The 15,827-nt window shown below is 39.4% G+C and overlaps 1 protein-coding gene and 1 long non-coding RNA gene across 2 annotated transcripts in view; one reads left to right on the forward strand and one right to left on the reverse strand.

Moving 5' to 3' along the window:
* The window catches only part of LOC102227260 (XK-related protein 7-like), a 59,063-nt gene extending 48,211 nt beyond the window's left edge, over positions 1 to 10,852 (reverse strand). Inside the window, exon 1 of the mRNA XM_005801892.2 lies at positions 10,226 to 10,852. Within this exon, the coding sequence (XP_005801949.1) occupies positions 10,226 to 10,830 (605 nt within the window). The 5' untranslated portion in view covers positions 10,831 to 10,852. The remainder of the gene's footprint in view (positions 1 to 10,225) is intronic.
* A 150-nt stretch (positions 10,853 to 11,002) lies between these two features.
* Positions 11,003 to 14,186, forward strand: LOC111609525. The gene is made up of 3 exons (XR_002753167.1): positions 11,003 to 11,087; positions 11,182 to 11,308; positions 13,068 to 14,186. It is a non-coding gene; the product is annotated as an uncharacterized LOC111609525 (long non-coding RNA).
* The last annotated feature ends 1,641 nt before the right edge of the window (positions 14,187 to 15,827 follow it).

Consider the following 15,827-nt stretch of genomic DNA (forward strand, 5'->3'; position numbering starts at 1 on the left):
AGACAGAATTCTGAGTAAAAACATCAGATTCTTTTTTTCTTTCACTGGTCCTAATACTCTTCTGTATTTTTCAAAGCAAACGAGAGGCGGGGATCCAGAGAAGCAGGCAGCAGAGTTTGATTTGATTCAATCAATCCACCAAATAATGTGTTAATGTGCAGCTCAGGGTAAGTGGAAGTCTTTGATGTTGTGATAAATTCAGCAGAAGACGACAGATCCTCATGCTTGACATGATGAAATCCGTCTACAGGTATCTACATGTGTTTTATAGTCTTAATAAGTGGAGCTCCTCGTTACACTTCCCTTTTTGATTAGAGAGGCTGGTATTAATGCAGTCGTGGTAGCGTGCTCACTGCTCACTGCTGCTTGGCATTCAGCCTAAATTTGATTTAGCGCTCCTCCTTAAATGCCAGAGTTTGCCAGTTTAATGGGAGCAGGTCCCGTTTTTGAAGCGATGACATGTTTGCTGTTGCAGAGGCAGAGGTAATATAGGAGCGTTGGTAAACACTGTGTTCTCACAATTTGCGCCCGAGTTATTTTTCTACACAGTCACTCTTCAATAAGCGTGCACACACATATAGCTGCAAGGCACAGGCTAATGACATGCATCGCAGGATAAACCCCAACTGAGCTAGCATGCAGCACATAAACAATTACAAACACGTGTTCTGAGCATGTGAGGATGTGGGGGGGCATGACAGGTGTGTTTCATGCTTTTCACACTCAGAACCGCTCCATCCATCAAGCCTCATCGCCAAAATCCACCCCTGTCTCCTTCTTCATTGATTACAGGGTGAAAGTAAAAGAGAGCGAATAACAGGAGCAAACTTGTAGGAAATGCTAGATCTCTTCACAAACACAAACTCTGAAAGATATGATTGACAGCTCCCTGAAGAACCGGAGTGAATTATTCAGCGCAGCGTGACAGACCGACAGACAGGAGAGCATACAGAGCCTGAATGAAGGGGAGACAGGCACACACAGGCAGACAGACAGCTGTGCATCATCATCATCATCCCCCTCCCCCGCCAGGCACAGTTTTATTCATAATCAATAACTTCACTAAATTTTACATAAACCAGCGTGCGCACACGCTGCAGGGACTTCGAATTCTGTAAGAAAAATGTTATGAAATTCTGTGCATTCCTTCAGCTGCTGCAGGCCAGCACCACACACACACACACACACACACGCACACACACACACCCACACACACACACACACACTGCAGGTTAACAAACCACAGTTAACAGCAACAACTAGCCAGTTAGCAGAGCTTATTAGAGTCACTCCCACAAACCTTCAGCTGCACATCCAGACTGCAGTTATGCTGTTTTTTTACAGTCTGTACATCAATCAATCAATCAATCAAATTTTATGTATATAGCACATTTCAGCAGCAAGGCATTTCAAAGTGCTTTACATCATATCAAACACAGAAACACAATGCAACATAGAATCAACAATCAAAACACGACATTAAGTCAGGTTCCATCAATAAATTTGTAATTGATTACGTTTCAAATACAATCCTAAACAGGTGGGTTTTTAGTCGAGTTTGCATCCATAAAAGGTTGAAAACAAAAGCAAAAACATAAAATCTTACCAAGTATATTTGGTCTAATTTCTAGTGCAAATAGAAATTTGCACTAGAAATTAGTTTTGTCTTGAATTAAGACAAAACTGACTTGTAAGCAACTTTTAAGCATGAAATTGGAGCTTGTCTTACGTCAATAATTCCTTAATATTGATGAGAAAATACTTGATCCATTTGTAGATTATTTCACCTTTAAAATTAAAAAATGTCTTGTCATAAGTGCAAATTATCTGCCAATAGAACTAGTAATTTTTGAAGAATATCAAGGAATTATGGACTTACTATAGAAAAGCTACTTGTCGGTAAGTTTCATCTTATTTCAAATGGACAAAAATATTTACAGAAACTAGATAAAAAAAAACTTGGTAAAATTTTGTGTTTTTGCAGTTTAATATAAGAGTAGATACAGACAGTAACATAACTGCAATGTACTGTAAAAAATACAGCAAAATTAGAAATGGAGGGATTTGATATTAATATCTTTATTGGTCACAATATTTAAAAAAGATTCTAGATCGCGATTATTTTACTATATATTTAGAATTCCTAATTTCACTTTCTAAACCACTCAAAATAAGATTTGATGCAGTTTATTTTTGTTTGACCAAAAGAGTCAACCTATTGTTTTAACCAATTTCTTTAATATTTTTTTACATTGGTTGTTCTACTCCTGATTAAGCAACTTAAAGTTGTTTTTGCATGTTTGACTAAAAAATACACCAATAGCTTGTAAAGCTATTGGTGTATTTATTTGGTGAGCTGTACTGGTGCAGAGTTATGCAATAAATTTGTAATTTGTGACATTTATGTCTGTGTTTAAAATAAGAAACATTTTAAATCAATTCTGTATTGTATCGGTATCGCCTGAGAGTAAACCACCAAAATCAGAATCGGTATCGAAAGTAAAAACAGTAGATCAATACATTCCTAAGAAAAATCAATGGATTTCATTGGAACACATTAAAAAATGATCTGAAATTGCTGAGAGATTTAAATTTGTCAAGCCATCATCATCCGTTCTGTGGTGCATCAGACAATCTGTTTCAGCTTTAAAAGGGTTTCCACAAACACAGCTATTATTTGTGCAGCAAATCTAAAATTGTGTTTTAAAGAATCTCTTGAACATCCATTTGATGTCCAACCAAACTAAATAAAAGAGTTTGAGTAAATCAGTCAATAAATGAATGAAACACTCATAATTGGCGCTCTGCCGGCTCTTTCACAGATCCAGTAAAGAAACGAATCCAGCACCAACCTTAGTTAAGAGCAGAAAACTGCTTGGTGAAAAAACTTGAGGAATACAGCATTTTATTCTGACACGTTTCATGAAGAAACACGAAAAATCTCTGTGTTGAAACAAAAAATCATCTAGAGAACAACTTGGAGCATTGTGGAAGTGTTTACCAATAATTTACAACATTAATGTGCAGAATCAGAGCGATGGCCGCAGAAAGTATTCAGAACATTTTACAAATATTGCAAAATCCTTTCCCCTGTTTATTATACTATATACATGAGCTGAATGAGCGTCATTAGGACCTGACAGTACAGTTGGTGATTGGAGTTTTTCTTTTCAACTCTTAAATGCAAACTTCACTTTGCATTTAAGTGAAGTTCTTAACTGCAAACAGCTTAAATGAGGAGAGAAAAGATCTTCAAACATTATTCATTTCATTGACCCTCAGATAATCCAAAACCTCCAGATACCAGCATGTTATCGCTGAGTGACGGACCCTGAAATTTAGACCAACAGGAGGAGCAATAATTACTGAGTCACTGTATTTGTGAATGAACATACACACACCCACACACACACATGCATTCAGACAGATTTGAGTGGTTCAGCACAGTGAGCTGCAGGGAGGCTGCCATGTAGCCACTCTGTCTGATTATTAGCCGAAGCTGGACCGACCGGACCGATAGTCGGACCGCCTGAGCTGAGAGTCTGGTTGGAACTTGTTCAATCACTTTTCTGCACATCAGATTGATCTGATCGGGCGCAGACAGGAACTAACATAAAAATAAACGATAAAACCTGCGCAGTACATTTCGCTGTCCGGTAAAATCTTCATCTGTGTGACTGTTTCAGCTGCTTGTTCTTTAACAAAGTAGCTTTAAAAATAATCGTGCAAACTGCGGTTACTCAGTGAAGCATTGCATTGTTTTTATGCTTGTGGAAATGGGAGCGAAGTGGGATTTTCACACATCAATCAATCAGCTTATTAACTCAATTTAACAAATTTCACCATTAATTCACAATTATTCTCACACAACAAGTGAAAAGGAAGCAGGAGAAGGAAATCTTATAATAAACCCGCCTCTGTCTCAATAATTACAAATATATATTTTTTTATTAAATTAACAAAATAAGTTGCAAACAATATATTGCTCTCGTCATTAACTCAGAAGTGTTTAAGGCTTAATTTTTTTCTTATAAAGTGTTTGGAATTGATTTATAGTTTAGCATTTTTTCAAACTGTTCTGTATTCGTTTTAAAGTCATACACAGTTTTTACTCTTCTGTTATTTCTGTCACTTGATCTCAAGACAAAGAACTTTTGTAAATTGATCTGCAATAATCACTCTCTAGCTTTAATCATAACTAACACCGTTTCTAAATTAACCAAATCTCTGTGTTTCAAGATATTTGATCGAAGAAATAGTTTATTGGTGAATGCTTTGTAGCATTCACTTTATATAAGTTTCTCATAGCTTCGTTTGTGTCATTGTTGGTTTTATTTGTTAGCTCATTTCTCTACACAATAAGTCTGATATGGAAAAACACACGCAGATTAGTTTACTTATAACATGGAAAAATATTTTGTTATGAGTGGAAAACATCACACTTTTTATCAATATTCAAGAATTACTGACTTAAAACAAGCTCCTATTTCTTGCTGAAATGTTACTTGTGAGTTAATTTTCTCTTATATTCAAGTGTACTAAAACATTTCTGAAAACTAGATCAAAAATTCTTTGTTAGTCCTGAGAGGCCTGGACCATAACAGGTCTTTCATTTTGGTTCTAAACATTCAGTGATTTATAAACTAACAAAAACATTTTAAAATCTATTCTCTGAGCTCCAGGGAGCTTAGGAATGGCTGATGTGCTCCAGCTTTCTGGTTTTAGTGACCGACTTTTTAGGCAAATATAAATTGTAGCCACTTAACATCTTGCAATATTCTCTGAATATACAGTACAGACCAAAAGTTTGGACACACTTTCTCATTGAATTCAATGAGAAAGTGTGTCCAAACTTTTGGTCTGTACTGTATGTTAAAAAAGTCAGAAGCTTAGTATTTTACTTATGCTGTTAATGCAGTGAGCTAATACTGCAACTCCAGTGCAGCTTAAGATCGGTGGTGAGGATAGAAATCATCTTTAAATTTATGAACAGAAGCCAGTATTAAAAAATAACCATTTATAAAACAAAAACACAAGTATAAGATATTAATGCAGTTATTGAAAATGTGATGAAAACAGACAGAAGTGGATCCAGAGAAAACATTCAGTGTTCATGAGTTACAACTGCAGTATAAAGCAGCCCGTTTGGTCATTATGTTCCTGAGATTCTGTCCTTGCAGGCTGAGGTTTTAATGCACTGAGGCATGTAAACGCAGGATAAAGTTAAACACTTCCATCAATTCTTGTGACTCTTCAAGTCCCACCTCAGCTAAGGAATTACTACAACTCCCATGATGCCTGTTAAGGCACTCACAGATAAAGAAAATGTGACCTTGATGCCTTTCAGCAGCAGAGTTTTAAATGTAGATGGGAAAAGGCGATAAACAGCAGAGCGGAGCCTCTCCTGGAAACGAGGAAACGTGAGTTGACCTTGATTCTAAACCTCCACCTCCATGCACTGGAGGATCTGCTTCACTCCTGCAGCTGCAAAATACCAGCCTGCATCTCTTAAGACGGACTTTCTGCAGAGTGAGGGAAATGACAGCTTGACCCAAAACTTTTCTTTAGATAAACAGCAGCAACAAAAATACTGACGGCTGGAAATCTGGGCAGAGAGAAACAAGCACCGACACACCAATCAGACAAAATATGAAGATGGTTGATGAGAGTCTCTGGTCACCCTGCACTGCAAATACCCAAAGTCTTACCAAAGGTTTGGTTTTTGTTTAGCTTCTAGTGAAAATATCTTAGTACTCTTCAAATAAGACAAAATTAACTTTTCAGCGAGGTAAGAAGCTTGTTTTACGTCAACATTTCTAAATATTGAGAAGTAGTTCCACTGGCAGATTATTTCATTTGTAACATGGGAAAATATCTGAGTGAAAAAAATTGCCCATGAAACTCATACTTTTTTAAAATCAATATTTAGGAATTATTAACCTTAAACTAGCTTTTATTTCTTGCTGAAAAGTTATTTGTAAGTTAGTTGTATTTTTTTTCCCAAGTGTATTAAGATATTTGCACTAGAAACTAGACCAACATGGTGAGATGCTCTGTTTTTTTCATAGTGGACAGGATCACAGTTCATCAAAAAGACCAGCAAACCATAAAAACAATCATAAACACACACTAAGAACAATTTAGAACCTCAGAGAACTCATGCATGCACAGTAAGAGCATAAACTCCACACAGAAAGGCAAAATGATCTTATTGCTGCAAACACATTCACAAACAAATTTGCAGAATCACAAAAAACAGATGTGGAGACAACTGGACGGCGTCTGATGAGGACATAGTTCTGCACACCGAACCCCACCGGAGCCTGAAGCATGCATGAGTGAGCTTAGCTTAACCGACCACCAGAAGTCTGAAAAGGTAAAGCACAGCTGGTACAGCAAGGTGTGTTTCTGTGTGTGTGTTTGGAAAATGCATTCCTGGAAACACACAACAAAAATCTCATAACAGTTCTTTTTCCATCAACATCAAGGAATTGTTGACCTAAAACAAGTTCCTACATCTTGCTAAAATGTTACTTGTAAGTTAGTTTTGTCTTATTTCAAGTGTATGTTTGGTTTAGTTTCTACTGCAGATATGTTAGTGCACTTAAAATGAGACAAAACTAGATTAAACAAGATATAGGAGCTTGTTTTAAGTCAATAATTCATTAATATTGGTGAAAAGTACTAGATCCACTGAAATTTCTTGTTAGAAGTGAAATAATCTGTCAGTAGAGTTAGTACCCTTCTAAATCAATATTAGGGAAATATTTACTTGAAACAAGTTACTGATGAAAAGTTACTTGCAAGTTAATTTTGTCTTATTTCAAGTGTGCTAAGATATTTGCTCTAGAAACTAGACCAACAATCATTGGTAAGATTTGGTGTTTTTGCAGTGAACACAGCCTTATGTGTAAACTCAGAATCAAACATCTGCAACATTCAGTTACAAAAAGGAAACAAAACAGTTCAAAGGGTGTGAATACTTCTGCAAGACTCTCAAAATCCTTTGAAACTGTTGAAACAATGTTTCATGATGTCAAACAAACTGAATTCGTCTGTTAAATATAATGACTTTAACTTGTTCTCTGCAAACAAATACATAAAAACCTGGAAATTTACCCAGATATGAGTGAGGAAGTAATATCTGAGCAGCGCTGAAGGGGAACAACCACAGAGGATTCTTTCCCCACCTCTCCCACATGTGCCGATTTTTGGGTCTTTGCTGCAAACCAGAGTAACTCTGAGCCCAATCTCACTCTTCCACATTTAACCCGACTCCTCCGGCTCCTTATTGTGTCTCATTAAAGCTGTTCATTACCGACTCTGCATGTGATTATTGGACTCCCTCATCTTCTATTTTTGAGTATGCTGATGTAATGCAAATCTTCATTTAATGGCATCGTGTTTTTGGCTTCCTCCATCTTTACAGATTCAGCTGTAGCACATATTTTTGGTCATACGTATTCCAGATGTAATTTCTCTATTTATCAATAAGTCAAAAACACATCCTGTTTATATTTTAAAACTGAACCTGAGCTGAGGAGTCTTGAGAATCCTGATAATGTTGAGTCTAAAATAAGGTTTAAAAGTTTCAACACTTGGTGTTATGTTGGAGCAGGCAGAGGGATGATGTGATTGGTTACTTTGGCCTCCAGTGTCTGTGACTGATTCTTCGCTCTGAAGCCGCAGACGATGCCAAAATCACAGAGGAAAGTGACAAAGTGGCCAAATGACTTCATTGTGATTTTGAAAACTTGCTAGCTGAACTTTTTCTAAAGCTGCTTTGTTCCTAATTGTGATTCAAAACTCGTTCATTTGAAGGAAACAAATGATTTTGGTAGGTTTTGAATCTGAAAAACATCAACCTTGCCTAACCAAAAGCAGGAATGTCACAATTATTGGGTAAAAAGTCTTAAAATTAAAATTTCATTGAAGAAATGTGATCTCATTTTAAAATATTTAGAAAAATCCTATGAAGGAGTTTAAGTACTGAGGAAAAGAAAACCCTCCAACATTAACAATTTTACAGTTTTACCACCAGAGAATGTAATTCCCCCTGCTTATTAATACTTTCCACAACCTGTTTTGCTCCTATTCTTCTCCCAGGCTGGAGCATAAAAAGTGATTTTCTACATATTCATCCTTTGTTTCACGCCAAATCCACCTAACATGTTTGTCTCTGAAAAGCTTCATCTCAGTCTCATTGGAGCAAAGCACACGGCTCCAGCTGATAGAATCTGTTCTCCTTCTGACATTTTCCACTGAAAATAAAATTAAACGTTGGATTTTTTGACTTCTTCACTTAGATTATGATGGATTCATTGCCTTTCCTGATGAGAGTTGGGTAGTAAATTTGATCACTGTATATCTCACTGGTCTGCATATTTGATAAGCGAGCTGTTTTTTATTTAAATAAGTGTAACCTAAATCTGTTAAAGGTAATACTGGAGTATAAAGAAATGTACTCCGTGCCTGATGAAAAGATGCAGGCAGCTTGATGAGCTCCAGAGGAAGGAGGTCAGCATGACATGCAGATTATTATTAAGACATTAACATGGTTGGGGTTATCCAGAGTCCTGCAACGTTTGGATGCATCTCTGGTCCAGCGGACCTGAATCAAATGGCTAAATTACCTCCTCAGCATGCATTAAGCTCTGGTAATTATCCTATTAATATATTCAGGTGCACTCATGTAGATACACATCTAAAAGTTGCAGGACGCCGCTCTGAGACTGCTGTACTGAACTTCAAGTAGAGTCAGAAAGATCTCAAGCTGTTGAGAGAGATAGAAAAACGCTTAGCTTGTTAATTTAAAGCATTTTTATCCAGTGGTTTTGTTTTTTTTTCTGCAGGTGGATGTAATGTTTCTAGCTTTCTGTAAGGAAATTGGTTAAAAACCCCAAACCAAGATAAGGTTTGGCTGGATGGACCATTTTCCATAACACATTAAAATTTATATCAGATTTAAGCTAGACAATGACAATTAAACAGCCCTTTTCCAAGGTTACAGCCCTTCCACCCCTGTGAAGAAAATTCAATTTTGTAACATGGGAAAAATAATATCTTAAAACTGAATCTCTCAAACTGATCAAAAAATCATGCAAGGTTGGAATCCTTGGATTTCAAACCAAAAAAAAACTTATAAATTTAGAGTAAAATGGACTGGAAATCTGGCCAGTGAGTCCAGGAGCAAAACTTGACTATTTATTCATCTGAGTTAGAACAAAAGGAGCAGAGGGGAGGATCAACATGAACAACAAGGAGATCTGAAAGATGGCAATGAAACCAGACCGGCAGGTAAAACCCGGAGAGGTGAGTGGAGCACAAACAGGAAACCAGAAAACTGAGCAACTCTGCAAAAATGAAAGCAAAACATGACTAGGAAAAACTCTTAAAAGAGTAAATACCTGCACAACTGAAGAGGATGAAGAGATTTAAAGGCAGCACTTTAGACATGAAGGTTTCATTTAGTTTGAACCTGAAGCATTTTCTGATGCTTCATCACGTTTTAAAAATAGCAACAATTTAGTGGAGGAATTTTAAAAATGCCCGGAGCTCTGGGTTCATCCATATTCTCATTTCATTTTCAGTTCGGATCCAGTTCCCACCCAAAACGCCGCTTTCTCGGGGGAAATAAGCAACATTCAGCATCAACAGAAATAATTCCACTGAAAAGGAGCCGAGAGGAGGAGGAGGAGGTTAAACCACAGAGCTCCTGTCAACATATCTGTATCATGACATATGGGAGCAGTGGGGAGAGAGGAGCTCCCAGTGGAGCTCCCAGTGGAGCTCCAGCAGCTGTATGCCTCCGTCTATTCAGGCTCAGCCACAGCAGGAATGGCGGCCGGACCTGAAGGTTCGGTCCGGGAGACAAATGGGCTCAGAGGGGAAGGTATCTAATCTTTCTACGGTCTGGTCCGGTTCTGCACATTTCTGTCCCCAGATCTGCTCGGTAATATGCCGGGGCGCGGGCGCGCACACGCCGATGAACGGACCGAGAAGCATGCGCTGGTAGACCAACATGGAGAACCCGCACACGCACGCGTTTCTAGGCTGCTTAATGAGCAGAAAGCCGTGCGGGATGCGATGCTTGCGTCTGCGTCCCGCACGTTCATCCAGCACAAAGCCACACGCATGCACACACGCGCACGCGTAGAGTACGCGTGGACACAGATGCGAGCACACCCCTCTTGTTCCACACACCTCCGGTCCGGAGCCGTCTTACCTCCAGACTTGCCCCAGCTGCAGCACGTGAAGCACGGTTTGAAAGACCCACATGCAGATGGTGCAGCATCTCCGGGGAGAGCCGACTCTCACCGCCGCAGCAGGCGGGCCAGAGGACGCATACACCGGCGTAACATTCGCGGCGTTCACCGCTGGCGCGTTCCCACCGTGCTGGTCGCTGTCCTTGGTGCTTAACGTGCCGTCGCCCGCTGTGGCATCGGCGCCTGCCGCGCCTGCCGCCGCCGCACAGCTCCCGCCGCTGCCCGAACCTTCCCCGCCGCTAAGATCCGAGTAGTCATACACGAACCACCTGAAACTCAGCACCTGCACGACAGCGGAGGGCACCACGACAAAGACCAGAGTCAAGCCGAACCACCAGTAGTCGCCTCTCAGGTAGTAGTCTGCGGCCAGCCACAGGTCGGTCGCTCCGTCGGAGAAAAAGACGAGCAGGGCGCAGAGCACCCAGCAGCAGTCCAGCAGGGTGTAGGGCTTCCCACCGGCGGCGGTGCAGCGGGACCGGGCCACGGGGTTCCCCGGCTCCGACAGGCTCCTGGGCGTGTTGTCATCTTCCACAGACACCGCTGCTCCATCCGACTTAGCGGCCATGTTGGTTAGGATAGGAGAGAAAGACAGGGAAAGAGGTGGGGAAACAGGAAAGAAAGGGAGGGGGCTGTAGCTGTGTGCAAGGAAGAGGGAGTGAGAAAGATTACATCATAACTAGCCTCATCATCAGCCTATTAATTGTGAGGCACCATAACTAAGAGCGCTGTTAACACCGTGTCACCAGCGAGATGTTTTCAGGACATCCAGCGCGCAGACAGAACCAAGCCCGACCCGCAGGAAGGTTTTAGTTCATCCATCAGGTAATGTTTGCCAGGTTTTGGCTGCTCTCTCTGCAGCGTGCTGCTGCAGCGCACATGACGACACCGCTGTTAAACTTCTAAATATCACACCCAGCTCCTGTCATTCCGACAAGGCGTGACCCGCCTCCTGTCAGGGGAAGCCAGAGACACTGAGAAGTTGTTGGGTTTTCCATCCAGAGGCAGAGACCGCATGCGGTGTTCTGCTTCCCAGGCAGACAGAGGTAAGAAATCACATGAGCTCACCGGTGAACCCGCTGTCTGCTGGGAGGTTAAAGGCTAACACTGTTTGTTCTGTCTGTCAGGCTCCTTCTCTCCCTGTATGCACAAACACGAGCAGCCTTAGAGAGCACAGCCTTGCGTTCCTCTCACATAACAAACTGTTCTTTATGGTTTCACTCGTAAAGATAGAAAACGGAATATCTCTGTTTAAGAGGAAGGCACTTTAAAGTGGAAGTATTATGTAAAATCGAGTTTTTTAAGCCTTACATTATGCTATAGTGTAACTTCCTCACCAAAAACATGCTAAGTGTGTTGTTTTGATTCTTTCATGCATCTTTTAATCTCCATGGCAACCATTTTGTCTTGCCAAGCACCACCTTTCCCCCAAAGCTCCTCCTCAGAGCTGCAGTCTCCAAACATCTCCCTCACAGAGCAGCCCTTCCCCATACTCAGCTCCTTCAGACTAGCCAGCAGCAGTTAGCAAACACTTGGTGGAACTGCACATCATTATCTTCTGCAACGCCAGTGAAAAAGTTGTTAAAGGGTTGGGATGACTTCCTGAAAGAGCGGTACTTTCTCAAAGAGACATCAGTCTTCTTTTAAGTCATGTTTGATATACAAAGCCTTTCTGTAACTACTGAAGGTAACAGTTGCTTGATTCTGCTATAAGATGATTTTATGTGGCTGGAAAACACATAATATCTCCCATGGCAACCATTCTGTATGCAAACCCTACGGTCTCACCAAACACCGTCTTTTCCCTGCAGCTCAGTTCAGTTTGCTGTTAAAGGTGTTTTATTCAGATGGGTCCATAACTGAACTTGTTTGTTTAATATAAAAGGATGTGGTGGGAAAGAACATGGGATGTAAAACTCCATCCCTCTGAAACACATGGCGGTGGCAGCATCATGCTGCGGGATGATTTTGTCCAGCTGGTCTGAGGTGACAGGAAACTGGAAGGAAATGCTGGAGTTTTACCTCAAACAAGCAACAGTTACAATATAATGGCGTAGATAAAATTTGTGAGTTAGAATGGCCTAGTCAAAGTCCAGACCTCAAAATATATGTTTAATAAATATATTCTTCATTTAAGTTGGACTCGCTGAGAAATATATCTACAAAAAATTTGTTTTGAAAACACAACGTTTTGTTTCCTCTTCAGGTTTGCTCTATAAAGTTTGTGACTAATGAAAAAAATTATAAATTTAATGAAACCTTTTGCAGGGACGTTTAACTCAAGATTATTTAATTTATTTTGAGAGTTCATTATGCATTGATTCCAACCTTACAGCCAAAACTGAATGAGATATTTCTTTGATGAATAAACATAATGGTACGTGGCTCAGTGAGTTATTCTGTCTAATTTTTACGACTGAAGAAGATTTTAAAGGGCCAGTTTTTATAGCAATGCTTTAAAAGGTTGTGCAGCTTCAAAGTAGCTGCATGCAGAGGAAATCTGAAAAAGTGTTCTCAAGTTGCAGATGCACAAATGTGTAGCTGCTTTGGCCAATTAAATGTCTTTTCACATCCAGGGACCAAACTGAACTGGTGCCAGACCAGACAGTAACTCTGCTGCTTCCTTTTCTTATCATCTGGCTCTTTAAAGTGCATTCGTCTGATTTTAACAAGGCAGTGATGCATGAAGCTGACCGGCCTGTTTACAGCAGTGAGCATGCTAATTGATAAGATCCCATAAACTCTGGGCAGAACAGGCAGTAAAAACCTTTGGTGACTTACCGCTCTGTGCTTCACTGCCCTCAGCAAGCCGGACGGTGCAGAGCTTCTTCCAGCTGGGGATCCAACAGGAAGGAAGTGGACCTAGAAATGACATCCAGTTTGTTCATCTCCATCTATTCACATCTGGACTGGAAGGACTGACTGGAAAGTCTGCGACCAGCGATAGCATTTAGATCTAGGAGCTGAGGTTTCAGATCTGTACATACAATGTTTCATAGCTTTTACTTTTAAACTTAACAAATCTGAAGACGTTTCTCTTTTAGATCAATAATTAGCATCATTCGAATGATCTTTGATTGTAAGCAAGTCAGATGAAAATGAAAGACATTTTTATTTAGAATATTTATAGGTTTTAGTCCCACAGGGGTCAATACTTGGTCCCACTCTTTTCTCCACTTATGACATAGCAAATCGTGTTGTAGATTTGTATATTCACCTTTATGCTGATGACACAGTCCTAAACTCCACTGTCCTGTTATAGATTCACTTCAACATCTGATTAGTTTTATGAGAATCCATCTGGCCATTTCAAGTCTGTTTGCTAAGAAAGCATTTCTAAGAACAAAGTCATTTGCTTTGGTAAAAAAGGAGATGCACCATCAAATTCTGCATGTATCATCATGAATCTGCATCTTTAATGTCAGATAGACAAAATGTTTTCCTTTCAGAATTTTTTTTTTTTGATAATTTGAAGACTGAGATCAAATCAAAGGCAGCGCTCCTCTTTCATTTCATCTGCAATGAAAACTTTGGTGCCACTGCCTGCTCTTCCCATGTTGGATTATTATGATGATGTCATTTACAGATCAGCATCCAAAGATTTGCTCCATAAACTGCATATTATTTAGTATATCATTAATACTAAAAACTCTTTTGGTTTTTCTCTTACCTCTTCTATGTTTAATGGTCAAACTGCAAACTTGATTCTATTAACATTTTCCAAAACTTCTTCTGCATCCAGGTGGTTGTCCTTTCACTTTACTGGAATGATCTACAGAGAAATCCACAAATTGGACATCTTCATATTTTTTCTGTGTATTTCTTTCTTCTAAATGCTGCAATTTGTTTATTATTTTCATGTTTACATTGTCTAAATTGTGTCATTTTTGCTTTTTCCAGGCTATAGTTGTAATAAGACATTTGTTCTTGGCTTGTTTTTTTGTCTGGTTAAATAAAGATATAATTTAAAAAATCTTTCTAACCAATCAAAGCTCATTTACTGAATAAGCCTGCCTGATATGTAGATTGTGAACAACATGGGCTTCAGTGTCTTTCCCACCAACACTTTGACACGGAGAAGCTGGAATTAAACCGACAACCTTCCAGTCAGGATGCCACTCCTCTCTCTGAGACAACCATCATGGCTTCCTCTCTGCTTCACATCAGAGAGAAACAGTTTACACACATCCTAATCACTGTCATGGTGATTGATCGCGGTGCTGAATCATAATGTTTAGAGTCAAGATTTAGTCAACATACTTCCAGCATTTTCTCATTTTAGTGCAACAAAACTGACAGGATATTTTTTTCCTTTTCTTTTAAAACATAAATAACCTCAGCTTATTCTGTAGTTACTGAAAGAAGGTAAAAGGTGTTTTACTTATTCTTCGCATAAATTTAACACTAATGCGAATAATAAATCCTCACTTTGTTAGCATACTAAGTCTTGCCACATCAGGAGATGCAAAACAACAAGTTTTCATCTTCTAGCATCAACCATGTCAAGATCCATACGCCACTTCTACATAAAATGCAATTTTTTTAAATAAAAGGACAACTTTACCTCATGCTGTGTAATTTAACTTGTATCATTATTTTATTATTTTCAGCTAACTTCCAAGAAATTACATTTTTAAGCACATCAAATTTTCCTTTAGACGAATGTGTCTCTTTAATCAGATAATTAATATACTTATGCATTCTTTCCCCCCCCACACAATCAACCATGATCACAGCATCATGCTCCACTTGAAGGAAAACAGAGGTGGAGATTTTCACTTTTTTCTGGTTGTGATAAAACATTTTCACTGAAAAGTTGCTGTGTTTCTTTTTTCCTGAATCAGGGTTGATGTTTCCTCCGGGAGTCGCCGTTTTCTCCCTGATTCACCTGAAACTCCCCCTCCGTCTGCGCATCAGAAGAGCATCTCCTGATGAATGAGGGTCATTATGAGTTGGGGAGCATGAGGAGCTAATTACAGGTCTCAGATCAGCGGCGTTCTGCCGGGATGGACTTTGATGAATATACACACACAATCTGAGCTTCAGGGAGGTTTTAAAGCTTCTGAGGAAATCATCTACTGCTTTATTACAACGTAATGATCTCACATTTCAAACTGTGTGCTATTTTTAAAGGAAGAGAAAAAAAGAGGAGTATGACAAACAACCTAAGCAGGTTTGCCTTTTTTAATCGCCGAAGCTGATCATGTAGACATGTTTTAAAACAAGCAAGACTTAAACAAATAACACAATTTATCCTTCTAGCAGCCACTATTCTGTCTTTATTTTCATGACAAACTCATTTCAGTTCTGGAGGTAAAATCCTGGCCAAGCAATTTTTTCCTCCAACAGATTTTATCATTTGTCTACAATCAGAAAGAACAAGTTTTTCCACAGAAAATTTATGGCTGGAGCTAAAATAACGTTTGTGCAGAAATCAATTTTTATATATATGCTGCGAAAATTATGAACATTTGTCTCCTCAGGGTGCCGAACATACAGATCTGTAAACTCTGACAGAAGCAGGCTCATGGTGGGTGGCCGTCTGCCGCCGAACAAAAGAAAAAC

The sequence above is a fragment of the Xiphophorus maculatus genome, chromosome 1 (assembly GCF_002775205.1).
Source record: "Xiphophorus maculatus strain JP 163 A chromosome 1, X_maculatus-5.0-male, whole genome shotgun sequence".
NCBI lineage: Eukaryota > Metazoa > Chordata > Actinopteri > Cyprinodontiformes > Poeciliidae > Xiphophorus > Xiphophorus maculatus.